Source organism: Silene latifolia, chromosome 11 (assembly GCF_048544455.1).
Source record: "Silene latifolia isolate original U9 population chromosome 11, ASM4854445v1, whole genome shotgun sequence".
In the NCBI taxonomy this organism is placed as follows: Eukaryota; Viridiplantae; Streptophyta; class Magnoliopsida; order Caryophyllales; family Caryophyllaceae; genus Silene; species Silene latifolia.
The window spans coordinates 31352183-31373131 of record NC_133536.1 but is presented as its reverse complement, the minus strand read 5'-3'; the positions used below and the strand labels follow the sequence as shown (position 1 = coordinate 31373131).

Genomic DNA, 20949 nt, shown 5'->3' with positions numbered 1-20949 from the left:
TCAACTAATCTAACTGAACATAATGAACTTCAACTGAACTGAATATAATCGACTTGAACTAAACTGAATTGAACTTATAAGAACTCAAATTAAGTCCAAAAAATCATGACCTTAATTTGTGAAGAAATGAGCTGAATTGAACTGAATAAAGCTGAAATGAAATGAAATTAGCTAAAATTAAATCTCGCAATTTTGGTTAAAATTGGCCTATCTTTCTATCAACCTGCAATTCTGCCTCAGCTTGGACTGACCTACTATCCCAAACGGGTTGATTGGTCTCAATCCTCAATCACGTAGCCCAACCCGACCACTCCCATAGGCTCACCTTTTAGCCCCCTAAGCTCGTGCCCCGTATCTCGTGAAGCACCAGGCTCCTAATTCTCACGTCTATAATTGTGTCGGAGACTACTATTAGTGCATGTAGCATAATTTTAAATGAAAAAAAATATTAAGTTTAACTCATGTAATCGTAATTTTGTGAGTATACAAGAAGGATTGGGATCGAGTGGTAATAGGCGCCAAAAAAGACTAAGGAATACGACGAATATGAACAAGTTAAATTAATGATGACGAAGAGTGTATCAGCTACTACCATAGGAACCAACACTAAAGTTAACACCAAAGAACATCGGCAAGTCGTGTATGCGAAGAAATATGTAATCTTTGATTATTTGAGATGTGGACATTTTAATTATAATATCAAAGTTATATATTTGATATTATCTTTACTAATTAGATAGATAATTTCGAGTAAGTCCTGTAAAAAATGTTTAGAAAACAAAATCTACCCTTAGCTCGTTACTCAGATCTGTCCGGAATCACGAGGAACACTGGCCGCACCGATCAAACTCGCCCTTAACCACGACCAAGCCAAACCCGCACTAGATTGCTACATTGGGTGCTCTACGCTCAACCGAAGAACCCCTTAATTTATTTCACTTATTTATGATTAAGATTTTACAATCCAAATATTCAATCAATATAAAAAAAAATCGGAAGTTAAAGAGGAACTCCACCACAATCTACACTAGAAGTCAAAAACTGAAATGACATACACATCCTCAAATCACCACCCCATCTTTTCTAAATAAAACAAAAACTAAATGGTAAAGAGTGTAAGGCCACGAAGTACGACGACGTCAAGAAATTTCGGCAAAATCGTGTTAGTGGGCCCACACACGTGTGGAGTTACCGTTGATGTCAAGATTTGAACAAATGTGTGTGGCACTTTCTATAGGTTGATTCTTGAGTTACGAAAATTACTCTTCATTTAATATATTTCCTTTTATTTTATTATTACACATGTCAACTCCTTAATCACACTCCACCTACATTATTTTACTTTACTCACTCGTATTAATTGAGAGTTGCCCACTTCTCAACGACTCTCTTAATTCCTCTATACACGAGTTAATCTTATTTATCTAAGACTAATTAGATCTCCCAAATTCTTATTTAAGACGGAACATTCCGTCTTAAGGTTGAAGATAAATAAAATGTAGTTATTTATGTAATAAAAAATGTAGTAGGTATTGTGAGAGACCGTCTCTCACTAATTTTGTGGGAGATATAATAAGGAAAAAAGAAATTCAGTGGGTCCCTCGACCCATCACGTGAGAGGCCTCTCAATAACGTTATTGAGAGGCCGTATCTCTGGAAGACCGTCTCTCCGGAGTTTTTGTGTAAAAAATGATCATTTAACGACATAAACTCTGTTCTTTTCGGCTTAATTTCAGATTTCATTTAGTTCATTCAGCCCAAAAAACATGACCAAAATAGTTACAACTAAAAATTGTTGCTCTGATAAGTTTTTATACAAAAAAAAAGTAGTCACATTTTATTCTAACTGGATCACATTTCTCGCGTCTTAAACACTTTTTGACAGAAATAACCAGTTTTTAAAAAGACCTATTTTTAAAACGCAATTGCTAAATCCCGCACAATATTTTACTATATCCAACACACTTTACGCTATTATTCCGATACTACCCTTCGATTAAAAAAAATGAACACCAACCCTCTATCATACTCACCATCTCCGACCACTCATTCTCATCCCTGACCACCAGCCCCCAACCCTAGCCCCGACCACCCCCATCCATGACCACTCATGAACCCAACACCGACTAGTCATCCACCCATCCCCCAACCCCGATGACCACAAGCAGTCCACCACCCATCTCAAGTTAAAATCATCACAAATCGTCGACCACGTCGTCGATCACCTTCATCTCTTCCCCCGCGCAACGATCCATCCTTTCGCCACCCCTGTTGTCGACCAACACCCCCCCCCCCTCTCGCACCGTCAACCACCCATTCATATCATAATTTGCCGATATTATTCTATTTCCTTGTCTTTTAGTCGCTTTAATTGATGTTCGGCGTCGATTGGTAGTAGGTTGTAGGCGCGTGTTGTTGAGTGCGGCGGTGGCTGTAGGTGTGAGTATAGATGGGTGATCGGGGGTTGGTTGACTTGGGATGGAAGTAGGGAGTAGTGGTTGACGCGGGTACGTGGGTGGAGGGAGATAGTCGTCGCGTGGATGGGGTGTGGAAGGGTGGTCGGCAGCGCTGACACGGTGGTGGCCGAAGATGCCGGTGTAGGGACTAGGGAGTGTGGTGGGGGGAGGGTGCGGGTGAAATTGATTTTTAGGGTTTTTCATTTTTCTTGTTTCTCTCTGATTTGGGGTGAGAAATGGGAGGGGTACACTCGGAATAAGGGAGGAAAAAGTGCGAGATTGAGTAAATGATGTGCGGGATTTAGCAAGTCCGTTTTAAAATCATGTACATGGACCAAACGTAAGACAATTCAATTGAATTTTATACATAAATAAATATAAAAGACAAATATTTATATTATTCACTCAAAAAAAGAATATTCTTATATAAATAGGGCGTAGATAATATCAGCATAGTAATTGATATATGTGAATAGGTTGCTTACGATCACAAAGTGTCATATTGTAAAAATGAAATTTAGTGTTACATATGTTTTATGTTGGACTACCTTAATTAAATTTGTCTAACCATAAATCGTCCCTTAGCAAGAGTTTCTCAAAAGTAAAAATTTACAATATCACCAAAAAATTCTTACAATATCACAATATCTTACTTTATATTGATAACAATAAATGAATTTTAAATCTATAAATAAAACATTTTATATACTCCCTCCATTATTTTATATATGTCATTCTCACATTTCGAGACACTCACTTCTCTCTTCAATATCTCTCAAAATATATAAGTTAATACTATAAAATGTATACTATTTTGAAAACAAATTTTATGACGAATCTAATGATATAATTTTCATAATTTTTTCTAGAGTATATTTTTATATAATTGAAAGTCAAAGGCTTACCTCGTAAAACGAAAACAATCATATATAAAATAATTGAGGGAGTATAAGGATTTTATAAATTTTTGAACCATAGGAGTAACAAATCAACTCGATACTCATCGAAAATTAAAACCACAAATAATATCAAATTAAATCTCCCAAAACTTCTCCCAAAAATTAATGTCACAAAATTCCACATAACAATATCATATCATAAATCATAATCATAAACGATACTCATCATCATCCTAGTCTCCTCTCCTACTACGTAAAATGCGCAAAAATAATTAAATTGAAATCTTCATTTCCCAACCTCTTTTCTCTCACTAAACACCTTTCTCCCCAATTTCTTCTACTTTCTCAACTATTTCAAATTAAATTAAATTTCCCACAAAATTTACCCTTTTTCTTCTGATTTCTTCTTCAATAAAAATCATTGAAATTGAAGCAATAAAAAGCTCACATTTGAAGCACTCTTTTGCTTTCTTTCTCTCTCTAGAACATGGGTTTAATAAATTCCTCTTTGCTTCAAGTTTCAGGTAAATGAATTGTTCCTTGATTTAATTTTTAAATTTTTAAATTTTTTGTATTAAATATTATGGTTGTACATTCTCTATCTATGGTTGTCCCTTTCACTACCATTCTTTGCTGTTCATATTATTATTTAATTAAAAGGTCATTTCTTGGTTAATGTATGTCTATATCTTATGTGATTTGTTCCTAATCTCTTTAATTTTTCATAAAGTTTGCTTTTTGGCATTGTTTAATGCCAAATTTTGTAATTTTGTTTCTTGGTTTTTCTGGGTATTTGTTGTTTTTATTGTTTGAGGTGCAAAAATGGGGATTTGGGTATTTAAATTTGAAATTTATGGGTTTTTGTTGGTTGAAGGGAAGAGATTTTTTTGGTAATGTTTTGAATTTTGAATGATTTATTGATGGAAATTATTGTAAATTGATGTGTTTAATGTTATTGTATATTTAATGATAGATAGATTCAATCTAAGTCAAAATAGAATCTAGATATGACCATGAATATAAATGGGGTGTTTGAATTCAATGTGCAGATCCAATGATCTGATTATTTGAAAACCGAACCGATAGCGTGACCGAGTTTTTTAGATTGAAGGTGGGCGCTGTTGATGGTTTTTTGGATCAGGAAGGAGGTTTCAATGGCTAATTATTGTTGAATTGGTGTTTTTGGATTTGGTGGGATTGTTATTAGGTTAAATTAAATATGGCAATAGCAGGTTTGCATAGTGTTCCTACCCTAGAGTCTTCGATTCTTAGGGAGTCTCAGTCGTCATCGTCAATGCGGCGTGGAAACCAAGGGAATGTAAGCACCCGGGCATCCTCAATTCTACAGATGTGGAGGGAACTTGAGGATGAATGCGTGGTGAATCGTGCCCGTGAGAGAGTGAGGCCGAGGTTGCATCGAGAGGGGAATAGTGACTCCTATAGCCCTAGAGGAACCCCTTGTAGAGGTGGTTTAGAGGATTCAAGTGAAAGTGAGAATGGGTCTTTAATAAATTCTGAGAGTCAATTGGGGCATATGAATGAGCAGGAGGATCGTCAAAGTATGACTTCGGAGCAATCCCTTGACTTAGGAGAAGTTGAAAGGGAACGAGTTAGGAAAATTTTCCGGGAGTGGATGAGCAGTGGTGGAAATGCTGAGACACCTAGAAGTTCAAGGGCTCAATGTGTAGGTGACAATGATGTGGAGAGGGTTCAAGTTGTGAGGAATTGGGTTCAGACGTCTAGTCACCCAAGAGGAGCCCGTGTTTGGAATAGAGAAGATCAGGTTACTGATAATGGATCTCAAATTGAGCAGGTCCGTGGTGGACAAGTTCTAAATCCTAATGAAGGTCAACCTCAAACTAGTAGGAGACAAATTCGTAAATTATGTGGAAGACAGGCTCTTCTTGATTTACTGGCCAAGAAGGAACAGGAACGGCAGCTAGAGCTCCAGTCTTTGGAGGGAACCCGGCCTGTTAGTAGCTTTGCTCACCGTAACCGTATCCAGGTTTGGATTTTTTTATTGAGTATTGTGTCTTACATATTATTGATGTTTCCATTTTTGATGGATCCAAAACATATTATTCTTCGATTTTGCATTACTATGAATGGAGTCAAAACAGTTTATTCTTTGATTTTGCATTATTATGAAATAAGGCAAAATGACTTGAGTAAATTGGATGTGCTTCTTTGTATGGTAAAGTAGTTATCGTTCACAGCAATCTGAGCCATTTCCATTATGGTTAAGGCTGTTTTTTTTCAAACGTAGGACAAGGTTGCGCATATCTGGCCACCTTACTCCGTTGTCCTTGTGTTGTTGTGGTTGTGTATTCATAAGCAGATTATTGCAAACAGGGTTTATGCGACAATTAACTCGAGTATTTCTTGTACATCATTTGCAGTCATTACTTCGACTCAGATGTTTCCAGAATAGGGGGTCAACCGAGGTGAGGAATCCCATTTCAGCTGCAGAAAGTGAATTGGGTTTGCTCAGGCAACGGCAAACTGTGTCTGGTTTGAGGTATATTCTCTTATTTATCATCTTATCATTATTATTCTTTCGATTGATATTGTAGGGGCCACAAATTGTTCTTAAACTAATGTCTTAAGTTTTGGGGTGTTTTAATATGAGAATGAGAGTACATTATTTGAGGTGAAGGAAAAGGGAGATTTAATATTTACCTGTATTATGATATGATGATACTCCATGAAAGAGCTTTCAAGTTGGATGGTTAGATAGGTGGTAAAGTGGAAATGATCTGCCGATGGCCCGATGCATTATTTATATTTTTCTGACTTTAGAAATAGCAAGTTGGCCTTTCTATGTCCATTTCGCACTTCCTGCGTTTTATATGGTCAACTATGTACAAAAATCCTGAATTTTTCGGAAACCTCCGTGTCTCTGTGTGTGGCTGCGCATGTCCACAAGAGTTTCAATCCTACTAATCTAAATTAAAAGTTCCATTGGAAATAAAAGGTTTACTAAACTCTCTGTGCTGACTTGAACTAACAGCGTCGTTATGATGCAATTTTCATCATGGGTCATCTGGAAGCAACCTTTTTGTGGTTAACAGGGGAAAGGTTGCTTACATCCGACCCCCCTTACTGCCACAAGCAGGAGCTATTGTGGTACTGAGATAATGTTGATTGTAATCTGTCCTATTATTGTTATCTTTACAATATAAGCTCAATGGGATAATAACCAATTGGTTTAACTGTCCGTCAATTGTGTTTACTGCAGGGAAGGTTTCTTGTCCAGGTTGGACAATAATTCTCAGGTTCAAGCAAGTGATGTGTCTGATGGTTCATCTGAAAATGGTTCTGATGCTTTTAGAGATGATCAAAGCCAAGCTAACAGTGCGTACGAGGTCCTTGATGGTGTGCAATCACCAAATGAGCCCTCAACTCCGGTACTAAATATTGCTGATGACGAAAATCCTAGGAGCTTTGTTGATGGCGCTCCAACAACCGATCCACCAAGTGTTGATCCTGTTGTGGGCCCATCAGTTGATTATGATCATTTAACAGACTGCAATGAAGGCACTAGTGAGGAGTGCAGACTAGAGAGAGCTACTAGTGTCAATTCCAATGGTTCTTCAAATGACGGAATCGAATATATAAATCATCAAGAGACTCCAAGAAGGGGAAGTGGGCAGTTTACTATTCTTGATGAGAGACATGAAAGCACCCACGAACGTTACCCCGATATTGACGAAGCTAACTTACATAATGAGTTAGATCATCAAGTCGATATTTCAGAAAATGTGAGTGATCACGAGTCAGATGTGTCAGGAGAGGGTGAACAAGTTTTTGAGAGAGAACGGGAAAGGGCCTTTTCATATTTTTACTCTGATGATGACAATGTGCGCGATGATGGTGAACATCTTTCTCACGGGGCACCTGAAAATGAACATGGTGGACAGATCAATATGCAAGAAGACTTCTGGCATGCTTCTGAGGAAACTCCCAGAGATTGGCTGGGAATGACCTCGGGTTCTAGATCGGGTTTCGAAAGGGTTGATTCATTTTATTTCTCTGACGATGACAATGTGCGCCACCTAGAGCTAAGAGAACTTGTCAACAGGTATTTTTCCTTGTTGCTTTATGCTAATTATCCACTCCGTCCGTTTATTCAGATTCCCTATATTTTTGGTTTTTGGACATTCAATCTAGTTCACTACATTTTCAGTTTTGGGTAATTCCAAATGTAAAATAACAAGAATACCATCTTGAAAGTGTTCGTGTGTCTATCCACTTGCTTTTACTTGTACTCTCCATCAAATTGACATATATGCCTTCCAACTTACCCAAAAACTTGTGTATTTAAAAAGTTGTGAATCCAAATGTATGGGATCATTCTACAAAATTAAACCCCTCTCTAAGGAAAATAAACCTTCACCATGCACTAATTGTTGAATGTGATTTCTACTTCAGAAGAAGAGTTTCGAGTCTTCTTCACAGCGATTTTCGTGAAAGCTTAGACCAGCTATTACAGTCTTATGCGGAGAGGCGAACTAATGTTCCTGATGATTGGGAGCTTCATGAAATGTTACCTTCTCCTTTCGTGTCAAGAAATCAAGCGCAGCTACACATAGACCAGGATGACTCTATACTAGATGACACTCGTGAAAATGAACATAGAAGTGGGCCTACACTTTCTCCACCGCCTCCACCGCCGCTTCCTCAGGCACACTGGAGACCGAGGACAAACCAAACCTATCGGGTGAGACGAGAAACACGTCAACGGCCTGGAACTGTGAGTGTTTTAATCTATTAATTTAGTTTCAATGGACGATCTCATGTGTGAGACCAACGCAAAGTCTTACATATATCTTTTTACCTCAATGAATTTTAGGGTTAATGGATGGTCTCACATATAAGACTCTATCATACAAGTGTTTGTTTTTGTAACACTCATTTTTGGTTAGAGTTGGTTAATATGCAATATACTTTTATCCTTGGCCCTTAAATCTGGCCTTGGATTATGATGTGGGTGCTGTCATTCACATCAGTCCTGTTTTTAGAGATGTTACTGAGTAGCCGAGATATAGGGTGTCAATAAGCTAAACATAGAAATCATAACCAATGTTGTGTTCTGTATTAACTGGAAACTGTCGATAGGGTCCCTTTTTGCTCTTTTTTTTTTTTTTTTTTTTTTTTTTTTTTTTTTTTTTTCTTTCTAAAATCTTGGAGAATCGATCATGTGGACTGTCAAATGTTGCTTGTAAAGAGACTTGCTCATTAGCTTTTATCTGCAGCTAATACATTTATACATAGATCTTAAGAGTTAAGATTGTACTCCCTCCAATCCACACCAAACTCCCCATATAGGTTTTCACATGTTTTAAGAAACAAGGAAAAAGTAAGGGTAAAATGGGTAGTGAATGTGTAAATAGATTGTAGTAAAAAGGACCATTTGGTCAAGCTTTTTACTAAAAAGAGTAATGGGGAGTTTGGTGTGGATGGTCCATATTTAGTAAGGGGGGAGTTTGGTGTGGATTGGAGGGAGTACTATATTCCTTGACACAATTTTATGACCTTGAGAGATCTGTTTTCATCCTTTATATTCTCGTAATTGTTATATCAAAATGGGAGTGCAGATATTTAAGTTTGCACTGTTTTGCGTAAAATATTGAGACCATAGTATTAAGGCAAATTTAACAAAAATAACCCAACCTTTTGATTTTAACAAGAATAATCCAACGCTTGCTTTTAAGTTACAGAAATGTCCCATATTTATTAAGGGGGGAGTTTGGTGTGGATTGAAGACTTATCAAAGGTTAGGTTATTTTTGTTAAATTCACCTAGAATAATCCAACGCTTGCTTTTAAGTTACAGAAATGTCCCATATTTAGTAAGGGGGGAGTTTGGTGTGGATTGAAGACTTATCAAAGGTTAGGTTATTTTTGTCAATATGCAATCATTGTAACCATTGAAACCTTTGGTAACTCAGCCGTGATGTGGTTTTGTGGGTATTTTATACCATGAATGAGCCTGCCAAATGTTGTAAGCTAATGAATAATGATACCTGTTAGATTTCTGATTACAATCATACATAGATCTTGAGAACGCACTATATTGACCTCAATAAGTCTTGTTTGCACTTTCTAGGTTTCGTGAGTATAAAATAGTTCTAGATTTCTGATTTCAGTCATATATGCTCAGGAATGGGAAATCATCAATGATTTGAGGATCGACATGGCTAGGCTCCAACAAAGACTCAATAACATGCAGAGTATGTTAGAGACCTGCATGGATATGCAACTTGAGCTGCAACGATCAGTGAAACAGGAGGTCTCTGCGGCTCTTAGTCGATCAGTTAACCCGCCAGGTATCCTTTTGCCTTCATACTTTCAACCTCAGTATAGGATTTCTATTAGTAAAATTTTAACTTTGGTGTTCTGAGGTTTCACAAATTCCACCAAGTGTCTTAAAGTTTTTGTTGTTTCCCAGTTTGGTTACCTCAACTGTCATATAAACTGCCAAAAAAAACTGTCATATAATGATATAAACCAGACATTTTTCGAAATTACAAATGTTTGTTGAGCATCATAAAAGTGGTAAATTTGATACGAGAATTCATTGTAATATTTCATTTAATATTGGTTTATGTGCATTATTATGCTTAAGATCTTTGCTAAGTCGGTTAAATTTTGACAATGCTATTCGGGCACCAGAATGAAATTCTCAAAACTCGGGGCAGTTAAGTGCAATTTTTGAAACCTTAAAAGAGTACGAAATTTCCAAAGTAGAAAGATCGTCTCCTTTTACCACATTATTGTCTTATTTGATCCTTCAAAAGCCAATAATATCAGTTACCTGTTTAGGATACAATCTATCACAAAATTGTATTGTTTCCTTTTCATCAATTGCGTATAATGCTGAACTGTGTCTTGTTTTCTCGTTTGGTTCACAGACTCGCTGGAAAACAGATCGCTTAACGACAGTTCGAAATGGGACTGTGTAAGAAAAGGCGTCTGCTGTATATGTTCCAACACCAACATAGATTCTTTATTGTACAGGTAAGTCCATTGCCATTAGCCAGAATGCTTGCATTGTTATGTAGTGACTTGACCTCTTCTCATTTCCCTGTTCCGCTAATATTGCAGATGTGGGCACATGTGTACTTGTACAAAATGCGCGGATATTTTGGTCCAGGGCAACGGGAAATGTCCAATGTGCATGGCACCGGTTGTTGAGGTGATTCGTGCTTATTTCATACAATAGAATAACATGGGAACAAGTTTTGGCATTGCAAAACACAACATATAGTTCCTTTAAATTCCTTAACCGTATTTTCTATGTATATCCTGAAAATATACAACACAAATAGCAATATACTTACTTCGATCACTTAAAGGAAAAATTGTAGAAGCAAACGGCTTCTTTTACTTATATGTTGAGCCTTTTAGAGCTGCTCATCTTTCCTTGTTTCTCCAAGGATGTACATACAATTGACATTATGAGGTTATTGATTCGAGACACACTTCTCTTTTCTCTTTAGTTTTATATAGCTGTCATGCTTGTGGAAACAAATGTTGTGTCATAAATATGGCCGCCTCCGTCTCAAAATGCTGCAGCTATGCCAGATTTGATACTATGGGCGGATATGATGCCTTTACGGTCTTATATAGCATTTCTATCCCGTTGGTCTCGTGTGTGATTGTCGGACTTTTTTTTACATTATGTCAAAACGGATCCATCGACAAGAAGATTGTTACTGATAACACAATGAGGTAGTTGCCGTAGGAAGAAGGGTTTATTTTGGTACGTTTAGGACATTGAATTTGTATGCAATTGGATAGCATCTACGTTTCAATTAGTTGCGACAATTTTGTCTTCATGGTTGTGGTGCTGATCAACACCCAATTTGTTAGTAACATGCGCATTGCACAGCGTGTTGGTGTAACGGCCACTCCTAAATTTTATGAATATTCAAGTATAGTGATCAGGGTTATTTAGATTGGCTATGGATTGGGTTAAGTGGATAAGAAATCACTCCTTCCGTTCTAATTATTTGTTTACCTTTGATTACCCTGACAAAGAATATGAAAAGTAAACAAATGATTAAGACGGGGGGAGTTGGATTTTGTCGGAACCATAGAGATTTTGGACAACGAGGTATACGTCAATTATTGGTTACTCCGTATTGGTTATTGGTTTAATTTCGACTTTGTTTGGGACGACTCTAGTTCGTAGGTTTTGTCAAGTCGGATATGAATCTTGTTGCTCAGCACCACAACCATGAAGACAAAATTGTCAAAACTCAATGAATCTTCTCTTTTACCTCGACAAAAATGACCTTTATATATAAGGTCCAACAATGAACAAAAATGACCTTCATATAAGGTCCTAAGTCGTATTTTATCTATTTACAAAACATCATACAAAAGCTAGCTCCTAACTATTTACTTTTAATAATATCTGACATTCAGATAAATATTATACACATAATGTAAAATAATTTCTAATGACCCTTAATGGTTTAAGTGGTTGGAAAATTTAAACTTTATACTTTCCAAACAGTTTACCTATGTTAGAAGAACTAAGGGGTGATTATTTCATCGCAAATAAGGTGGCTCATAGCGTTGCACGATTATGTAAGGCTGCCGGAGAGGAAATTATTTGTACTTCGGATTTCCCGCTAGCTATCTTGGAGCTAGCGGATATTGATCTAATATAAAACCATCCCTCTCTCGTTTTACTCAAAAAAGGTATATGAGGCATGAGCTTGCAACGAGTCATACCAAGGATGAAGGATTTGTTCGATGAAAAATGTGGTTTCATAAGATTCTATAATCGTTAAATCCTACAAATTAACTAAAACACATAATTTCAATGGTAATCTAGAATTGTCTTGTTTTGTCCACTTGAATAGTTTACTTCTAGAGAATTTTAATAAGACGGATAAAATGTTTGTATGACTAACGCTTAATCGAGTCGTAGAATTGTTGAATCGTAATATCATGTTAAGATTTTACATTTAAAATAAAAAATATAATCGTAAGATCTTACAAAATTAAGATCATACTTAGGATTGGGATTGATCAACCACTTTTTGGACTGTAGAATCGTAAAATCTTACAATTCGGACTGGGAGGTCTCAACAATGGTTTCAACTTCAAAAGCGGATTATCGTCCCATTTTGTGTCCCATCTAGTGTCCACTACTCTCCTTGTAACACATCATTAACTTAAAGAGAAATTGCTATTAATTTCATTATGTGAATGATAATGTGTCGCAAGATAAAAGTAATGGGACAGAAGATGGAACATAAAAATGGAACAAGTGATGTCAACTCTTCAACTTCATGTCACTCAAAATTAAAAACAAACACAAAATTTGAAAAAATCAATTTTCAGTTTCATACCACTCAAATATAAATCTTGATCCAAATATATACCATCTACGAAAAAAAAAAACACCCACTTAATGCCTTAAATGATCAAAATTAATTTAAGTTGATCATTCTAATTAGTTGATGGGTTTTGATATATACAACTCATTGGGTTTTATTTAAACATTTAATATCTTCTATATTTGGTATTAAGTTAGGAATTTAAGATTAAATTATACACAATTCAATGCAATTAATACATATTTTAAAAAATTCTTTTCATATTTAATTTCTTAAATACAACCCATTGAGTTGTATATATAAAAGCCTTGATTGTATTAGTCCGTTATCACTAACTAGCAATTTTAGCAGCTTGACTTGCTCATATCATCATATGGCTCGCTCTTACCTAAATACATAAAGAAACAGACAAAAAGCTACATATAAAAAGAACAACACAAAAGTGCACAAACAGTGCAAATAGATTGATCGTTGCATGATTGAAACTAAGTCATGGAACTTAAGGTTGGCCATTTCTACCAGAATTATATATGTCCCATCAATCGCAAATTGAAAGTGAAGCTTCCAGAGATAAAACACTTCAGACAATTCCGTATGATTGTAGCACTTTAGCCAAGTGTGTAGCGTTCCGCATTTAACGCAAGTTTCGAAAATTAACGGATTTTTATTTAAGACGGACCTATATGTTTTAAAACATGAAATTGTTTAAAAACAATAGATAAGACAAATAAAATACCTAAAAGCACAAGTTGGGTGCTATTTGAACTGTCGTAGGCTAAAAATGGAATCAATGCATATGTTTTAAGAGAGACCCTCTCAATTATTGGATAGCTACATTTCCTATGAATTTTATTTGTGGAAATAGTGAAGCAAAGGACTTCGGTTGACTGAACAACAACTGACAGCTCATGACAGCTCATCATGAGTTGGAATAACAGAAAAGTTTGTTACAAACAAAAGTTGTTACTATATTCATACTGTACAGTTACATTGTATATATATATAGGCATACATGTACATTTTACAGCTAAGATTAATACAATATACTCCTTTATTTACTCGGTTGTCTACTTCCTCAATATTTTCTTCTCCAAAATATCTTCAAGCTTTTACATTATTCATCAATGGCTTCCACGCGTTCTGTTGAGATTTCTTCACTCTGTCCATTTCACATGGTATCAGAGCAGGAGTAATCCTGTTTCTGCATATCTTTTCCGCATTTCATTTTCAATTACTTTGATATACTTGCATTTTTCTTTTTCCGACTTCCGGAAAAATTAGGTTAAAATCAAACAAATAAAAAAAAATGATTAAAATCCACAAAAATCGCGAATTCTTTTTTCTTAATCTTCGATCATTTCAATTCACAAATTCGCATATCAATTGCTTCAAATTTCGACAAAATGCCTGAAAACGGTGATGATTCGACAACTTCTGGAAATTCTGTTAATCAGAACATCAATCTCTTTGACGATCCGGTGTGTTTGAGCATGTCCGGTCATCCAGGGATGCATATCGTTGATACACTTTTCAATGGACAGAATTATACTTCCTGGAGTCGTGCGCTCACTCTCGCTCTCGGATCGAAGAACAAGCTAGGGTTTCTTGACGGAACGACAGCTATACCTGCAGCTGGAACTCTTCGTAATCAGCACTGGCAAAGGTCAGATTATATGATCCGCTGTTGGATTTTCAATTCTATTTGTTCCGGGTGTAATTCCAGAGCAGATATTTGTTACCACTCGTAGCTTGTAGAACGATGTCTTTGCTTGAATCCTCCTTCGATCTCTCCTGAAACGATGAACAAACTGAGGGCTCGGCTTTGGCCGAGCGTACTCACTCCGACGCTCAAGTCAGTAAACTTAGAGAGGTAAGTTGTTGTTACTTGACTAAACGTGTATTGTAGAGAGATAAGGGAGATATTACCAGATGAATAGTGGTTATTAGGTTAATTTGTGGATCCTCTCCTCAATGAAGGTTGAGGAGTATTTATAGACTTTCACCTTTTGTCACGTAGTGGCCAAGTGGCCAAGTGGCTGGCAGGTGGAAAGACCGTTCTACCCTCGGCCGATGGACCTATGGCAGGCTGGCCGAGGGGTCTTGGATATGAGTACGCGGATATGTGTCCCGGCTGGCTAGTTGTCTGGCCGAGACCCAGGTGACAGGCCGATGGGCTCCATCGGCTAGGCTATCTAAGTCGTTGACTTTGCTGCGGATACCCTTGACCTTGCTCAGTTTGTTGACTTGGTCAGTGGTGCAGAATATGCCCCATCAATTTGCCCCCAGCGTAGTCTATGCCGTGGTATGGGCTCCGATGTATGTTGAGCGTATATTCTGCGCAAGTATTTTTGCAAAATTTTTGGTATCGGCTTCTTCTGATGCATCGGCGTGGTTCTTGTTAGGCCGTACCATATCCCCCCTCCACATGGATGCGTAAAGGGCATCCGATGTGGAAAAGAATATGACGCTGGCCGAGACCAGGGCTGAGAGTGTCGGTTGTTTTTGATTGCCCCCGGCCGGTGCTTCCTAGCTTGGTTGGTCATGTGGCCGGCGGAGACCAGATACCTAGGAATTTGTTGAGGAAGATGAATAGGCGAAGAGATGTGAGTGGGCGTGTTGAAGACGCTTGGTCACTGTTGCATTGATTGACGTTCAACTGTTGCAACGATTGACATTCCGTGGTTGCATGTCTGACACGTGTCTGTTCTCTGATTGGTTGACGCTTCATGGGCTGTGCCCTGATTGGTCCTTCTTCATGGGCTTTTTCCTATAAATAGGGCAGTTATTCCGTGATTTTGGCCACCAATTTCAGTTTCTCAAATTTTCTCCAAAATCTTCATCTTTCTAAACTTTCAAGATCTTCCTTTTCTTCCAATCTTCAGAGTCTTTGATCCGGCGAGTGTTTTTCTTCGAGGTAAACAAACAAATTTTTCTTTTATCTTGCTAGTAATTTGTTGTGAACATGTCTTCGCGATCTTTGGACCTAGTAAAACTGCGTCGGGGGCCCTAGGTCTCCTTCTCTCAAGTTGATCCTCAAATTCTGGAGGAATGGGAGGATGATGATTCTTTTGGTGATTTTGGTGATGATTTTGGTGATGATGTGGAAAGGTCTCGTCCTAATGAGGGGAGACAGTACGTCATGGATCACGGCGACGCCTGTAAGGTTCGCCTTGACCGTGCTTGGTCCCATAAGCTTGCCAGTTGTTCAGGCGAGAAACTTTTCGAGGGCCATTTTTTCTTTGGTAGGGGATACAAAATTGTTATCCCTGAGGAGGGTCAGGCCGTCTGTTGTCCTTCGCCGGGCTACACCGGCGTGTACATGCGGCATTTGGAGTACGGGCTCCGGTTTCCGCTGAATGGGTACGTTATGGCCATAATTAGAGCCATGAACGTTGCCGTTGCCCAACTGCACCCGTTGGCTATGAGAACCATAATCGGTTTTGTCTGGCTTTGTCTCTTCAAGGGAGAGGCTCCAACGGTGAATTTATTCCGCCGGCTTCATCATCTCAAACCATCAATCTCTGGCCGCGTCGGATGGTATAGTGTGCAAATGGAGCAGGGTTATGTCTCTGTTGACAAACTTTCTTCTTGCAAGGACTGGCAAGATCGGTGGGTGTACGTTAAGGTGCCGGATGACTATCCGCTGCCCCGCTCCTTCCAGCACCAAGTTAATTTGCGGTGTGAGACTAAGGCGGAGCATGACAGATGGGTCACTCGGAAGCATCTTAAAATGGATGCCAGCAAGGTCCTTCTTAAGGAGGATGAGAGGCTGGCAATGAGGCTCTTTGAGGTGGACAAGAGTGGGTTGCCGAAATGATGGATTCCCCCGACGCAGATCATTCTTCAGGATGAGCCGCTTTGCCATGTCGGCCTCATACCGGATTCCCACAGACGGCGCCAATTGTTCTGGGTGTAATTCCAGAGCAGATATTTGTTACCACTCGTAGCTTGTAGAACGATGTCTTTGCTTGAATCCTCCTTCGATCTCTCCTGAAACGATGAACAAACTGAGGGCTCGGCTTTGGCCGAGCGTACTCACTCCGACGCTCAAGTCAGTAAACTTAGAGAGGTAAGTTGTTGTTACTTGACTAAACGTGTATTGTAGAGAGATAAGGGAGATATTACCAGATGAATAGTGGTTATTAGGTTAATTTGTGGATCCTCTCCTCAATGAAGGTTCAGGAGTATTTATAGACTTTCACCTTTTGTCACGTAGTGGCCAAGTGGCCAAGTGGCTGGCAGGTGGAAAGACCGTTCTACCCTCGGCCGATGGACCTATGGCAGGCTGGCCGAGGGGTCTTAGATATGAGTACGCGGATATGTGTCCCGGCTGGCTAGTTGTCTGGCCGAGACCCAGGTGACAGGCCGATGGGCTCCATCGGCTAGGCTATCTAAGTCGTTGACTTTGCTGCGGATACCCTTGACCTTGCTCAGTTTGTTGACTTGGTCAGTGGTGCAGAATATGCCCCATCACTATTGACTCGCCATTAAAGGAGAGCTTTCTCTCGAGTAAGTCTGCTAAATTGATGTGGAGTGTGATTCGTGAGCGTTATGGACAGTGTAATGGTCCGCTCTTGTTTCAATTGAAGAAGGAATTACGAAACATCTCACAAAACAATAGTTCTATTGTTGAGTACTTCAACAAGTTGAAAAGGAATTGGGATGGAATTGATGAATTGGAGAGTTATCCTGATTGTAGTTGTGGTGCTATGAACTTGCAATTTGTTAAGGCAAATTCTTGATAATGCTTCTAGGGAAAAGATTTTAAACTTTCTCATGGGATTAGGGAGTACTTATAAGGTTTTGAGGACTAATATTCTTTCGATGAAACCTCTTCCTAATATCAATAAGGTTTACTCCATAATCCATCAAGCAGAAGCACAGAAGCAGGTGCCAGGTGCTATGGTGCATGTTCTAGAAGCAAGTGCTTTGAATGTCAACAAATCAGGGGCTTTATCTTCTCAAGGTGCTTGGAATGTCTGGAGGAGGAATGGTAAGCAGTCTCAGCAGCCGCCTCAAGCAGTAGAGAAACCTCCAGATACTAGGTGGTGTAATCATTGCAACAAAGGAGGGCATACTAGGGATTCCTACTTCATTCTTCATCCTGAAAAGAAGGCTAAGTACATGGCCAGATTCTCCAAGACCGGTAATTCTTCTGGGAAATTTGCAGCTAATGCAGAAGCACAAGATGCTACATCTGACACACCTCTGAAAACTGGTACTCCAAGTACTAGTACTACAAATGACAGATTTTCCACGTTTGATCCAGAGATAGTGACTGCTGTGTATCAAGACATGATGCAAAGGATGCAGGATAAGCAATTTAGCATGAGCATGAGTAATTTCTCAGCTGTGAACTTTGCAGGTAAGGTTCATGCCTCTGCCACTTTTAAGAGTATTCACAAGACACCTGAACATGACTGGATAATAGATTCATGTGCTAGTGATCACATGAGTGCTAATAAAACATTGTTTACTGATTTAACTCCCCTTCCTAAACCTATTCTGGTTGGACTACCAGATGGCACTGCTAAAGTTGTCGTTTACACTGGAACCATTCATCTGTCACCTAACGTGATACTCCATAGGGTTTTATACATACCTGGTTTCAAGCATAATTTACTGTCTGTTGGACAGCTGTTGAGAACATCTTTTTTACTCATTCATTTTTCTGTCAATGATTGTGTGATACAGGACCCTGTGTCGAGCCTGGCAATTGCAGTGTGTCCCAAGGTTGGAGGTCTCTACAGACTCAATGTTGCCAACTTCAAGGAAGAATCTATGAATAATACTAGACTCTTAGATAAATGTCAGGATGACTTTACTAGCCATTCTAGTAATAATGTTCAGAAAAATGTTATGAACACTAGTTTACATAGTGTTAATAGTAGACATGCTGATGTTGATCTGTTTCATGTTAGGCTAGGTGATGAGTCCCCATTTTGTGTCTATTTCACCTTTCTTTTCTTTGCATATTTCCCGATCACATGCGGGTTTTGACCCTTTTTAGCCCCGTTTTGTAGCTTTAGCCCGTACTATGAAATTTATATGCCTCACTGCAGATTTTTGCATAAGGAAGAGGGCTAAGGGAGCTAGGTGTTGAACTTTCAAGGGAAGCTTAGAAGAGGGGAGTGAAGTGAAGAGAAGAAGAGTGAATCGAAGAGAAGAAGGACTCCCGGCCGGTCGGCCGGCTGAGCGATGATTCACCGGTGAGAGTCCTACTAGCTTACATTGACTTTCAAGACCAAGAAGGAGCCTGACCTAGGCTAGGCGGCAGCCGGTCGACCGGCTGAAGACACCCCCCTGGAGCCGGTCAAATGACCGGCGGCCGGCCCACCGGCTTGCCATACCTGATGATTAAATTGGAACTCAAAACTTCCAGAGGGTTTTGTGCCGGTCAAATGACCGGGGGCCGGTCCACCGGCTCAGACTCCCTTCTCCGCGTTTTGAACTCTTTTGTAATTTTCGACCTAAACAATTGTAAGCTATAAATACCCCCTCCTTAATTCATTTTGGAGATAACCCTAGATCTGAAAAACTTTCCTTATTAATTGTAATCCTTTCTTAATCAAGCCTTAAACTTTCCTTAATCTTTCCTTAATATTTAGTGAAATTAGTAATTGTTAGTTAGAATCAATAATTTACTCTTGTTCTTTGAAGTTTGTATTGGGGATTTTGAAGGGTTTTCCTTCTTATTAATCAATCAAGCATTCATCTTTCCTTTTGTTTGTATAATTCCTCTCCTTTCTTTTACTTGTTTATCATTTGTTTACATTTTCCTTGTCTTTTGATATTGCTATAACATATATCATGTCTCCTCCTTGTGTTGTTTGCTTTTCTTCTCTATTTAGCATAATTTCCCTTAACATGAGTGAGTAGATTCCTTCTAGGGTTTAGGGTGATTCTTTATGGAATTTATGGGCATGATTCTTTGAATATTTTGGTCTTTGGTGAAATTGTTTAACTTTCCTATTCATTGCACTCAAGGTGTTTGTTGATTTGCTCAAGTGAAAGCTTTTGCCTTTCTTCCATTATTGCTTAATTCTCCCTTGGAATGAAAGTTTTTGGGGGTCTTGATGTGTGTCTAGGAGGGGTGTGATACCTAATGAAAATTAGTAGCCACCTTTAAGATAGCCAAGACATTGGTTCTTCATCTTAGGTTAATCTCTCACCATTGACCCTTTTTGATCTTCATGTTTGCCCCTAAACCATATTGATGACCCCGAAGGCCCTAGCTTTTAATTAACCGTATTCATTATCATCAACTTGTTTGTCTTTTGCTCTAGTGATTATAACCAAAACCCTTTCTTTTAATTTTGATTAAACTTGACTCCTAATCGAACTTTGTAGCAACCCCCGCCATCCTTGAGTTCGACCCCGACTAAATACTACGCTTTTTCGGGTTTTACAAATAGTTTTGGTATAGGAAGTAGACGACAAATTTCCTATTATCAAAATGGCGCCGTTGCCGGGGATGGTGTCTTGTTAGATATAAGTCTTTGTTAAGTTTTAGGATTAGCCATTTTATTACTTTAAAAAACAAATTGAAATAACAAAAAAATGGACAATTCATATGGTATGTATGCTTATTCTCCTTGTTGTGAGTCTTGTGGTTGTTATGGACATGATTTCAATTATTGCCCTTCATATGCACCCTCTCCTCAATATAACATGTGTGATGTGCAATGTGAATCATGTGGAAATTTTGGACATGCCTTTGATATGTGCCCCTCACCCCAAATGAATATGTATAATGTTCAATGTGGGTCATGTGGTATCTTTGGTCATTCATTTGATGTGTGTCCCTCTTATTTCCCTCAAACCCATTCTTACATGTGTAATGAGAACAATAACATGCAACCATTCAATTCTTTCCCGCCATACCCCCAACAACAAGAGTCATCTTATCATGAAAATCTTCCTTTAAATGGGTGTTTGTATGATGATGTGAATGTTGTGCAACCCTTTGACTCTTGTTTGCCCGACTCTATTGACTACCCCCAACAACAAGACTCCACTTATCATGAACCTTCTAATACCTCTAAAAGTTTGAGGTGTTATGTTGGTAAAATTCCTATTAGTCTTGTCTTTCCTCAAGGAGAGGATGAACATTTTGAAGCCTATCTACATGACTAGGTTTAAACAATACCTCGCCACTTTGAATCGCAATTACTTTAGTGGAGAGGCATTATGCTTGACCATTACCAAGGGCATGAATGACTATACTAGGACTTTGTTT

General features: G+C 38.5%; 2 protein-coding genes across 2 annotated transcripts; both read left to right on the top strand.

The window, feature by feature from the left end:
* The first annotated feature begins 3579 nt into the window (after nucleotides 1-3579).
* On the top strand, nucleotides 3580-10888 carry LOC141611502 (uncharacterized). Its single transcript, XM_074430053.1, has 8 exons — nucleotides 3580-3879; nucleotides 4405-5360; nucleotides 5755-5873; nucleotides 6594-7436; nucleotides 7787-8108; nucleotides 9518-9683; nucleotides 10269-10374; nucleotides 10462-10888. Exons 2-8 carry the CDS (start codon nucleotides 4575-4577, stop codon nucleotides 10577-10579), a joined length of 2460 nt encoding a protein of 819 aa, XP_074286154.1. The 5' UTR covers nucleotides 3580-3879; nucleotides 4405-4574; the 3' UTR covers nucleotides 10580-10888.
* Nucleotides 10889-14113: 3225 nt separating this feature from the next.
* Nucleotides 14114-17452, top strand: LOC141613209 (uncharacterized). Its single transcript, XM_074431950.1, has 2 exons — nucleotides 14114-14373; nucleotides 17170-17452. Exons 1-2 carry the CDS (start codon nucleotides 14114-14116, stop codon nucleotides 17450-17452), a joined length of 543 nt encoding a protein of 180 aa, XP_074288051.1.
* Nucleotides 17453-20949: the final 3497 nt, after the last annotated feature.

Bases quoted from the DNA above. Each gene is read 5' to 3' on its own strand.
- LOC141611502 (XM_074430053.1), top strand. From the start codon at position 4,575: ATGGCAATAGCAGGTTTGCATAGTGTTCCTACCCTAGAGTCTTCGATT. The intron at 5,361-5,754 runs GTTTGGATTTTT...CATCATTTGCAG, and splicing joins CTCACCGTAACCGTATCCAG to TCATTACTTCGACTCAGATG. The intron at 5,874-6,593 runs GTATATTCTCTT...TGTTTACTGCAG, and splicing joins CAAACTGTGTCTGGTTTGAG to GGAAGGTTTCTTGTCCAGGT.
- LOC141613209 (XM_074431950.1), top strand. From the start codon at position 14,114: ATGCCTGAAAACGGTGATGATTCGACAACTTCTGGAAATTCTGTTAAT. The intron at 14,374-17,169 runs GTCAGATTATAT...TCAGTGGTGCAG, and splicing joins CGTAATCAGCACTGGCAAAG to AATATGCCCCATCACTATTG.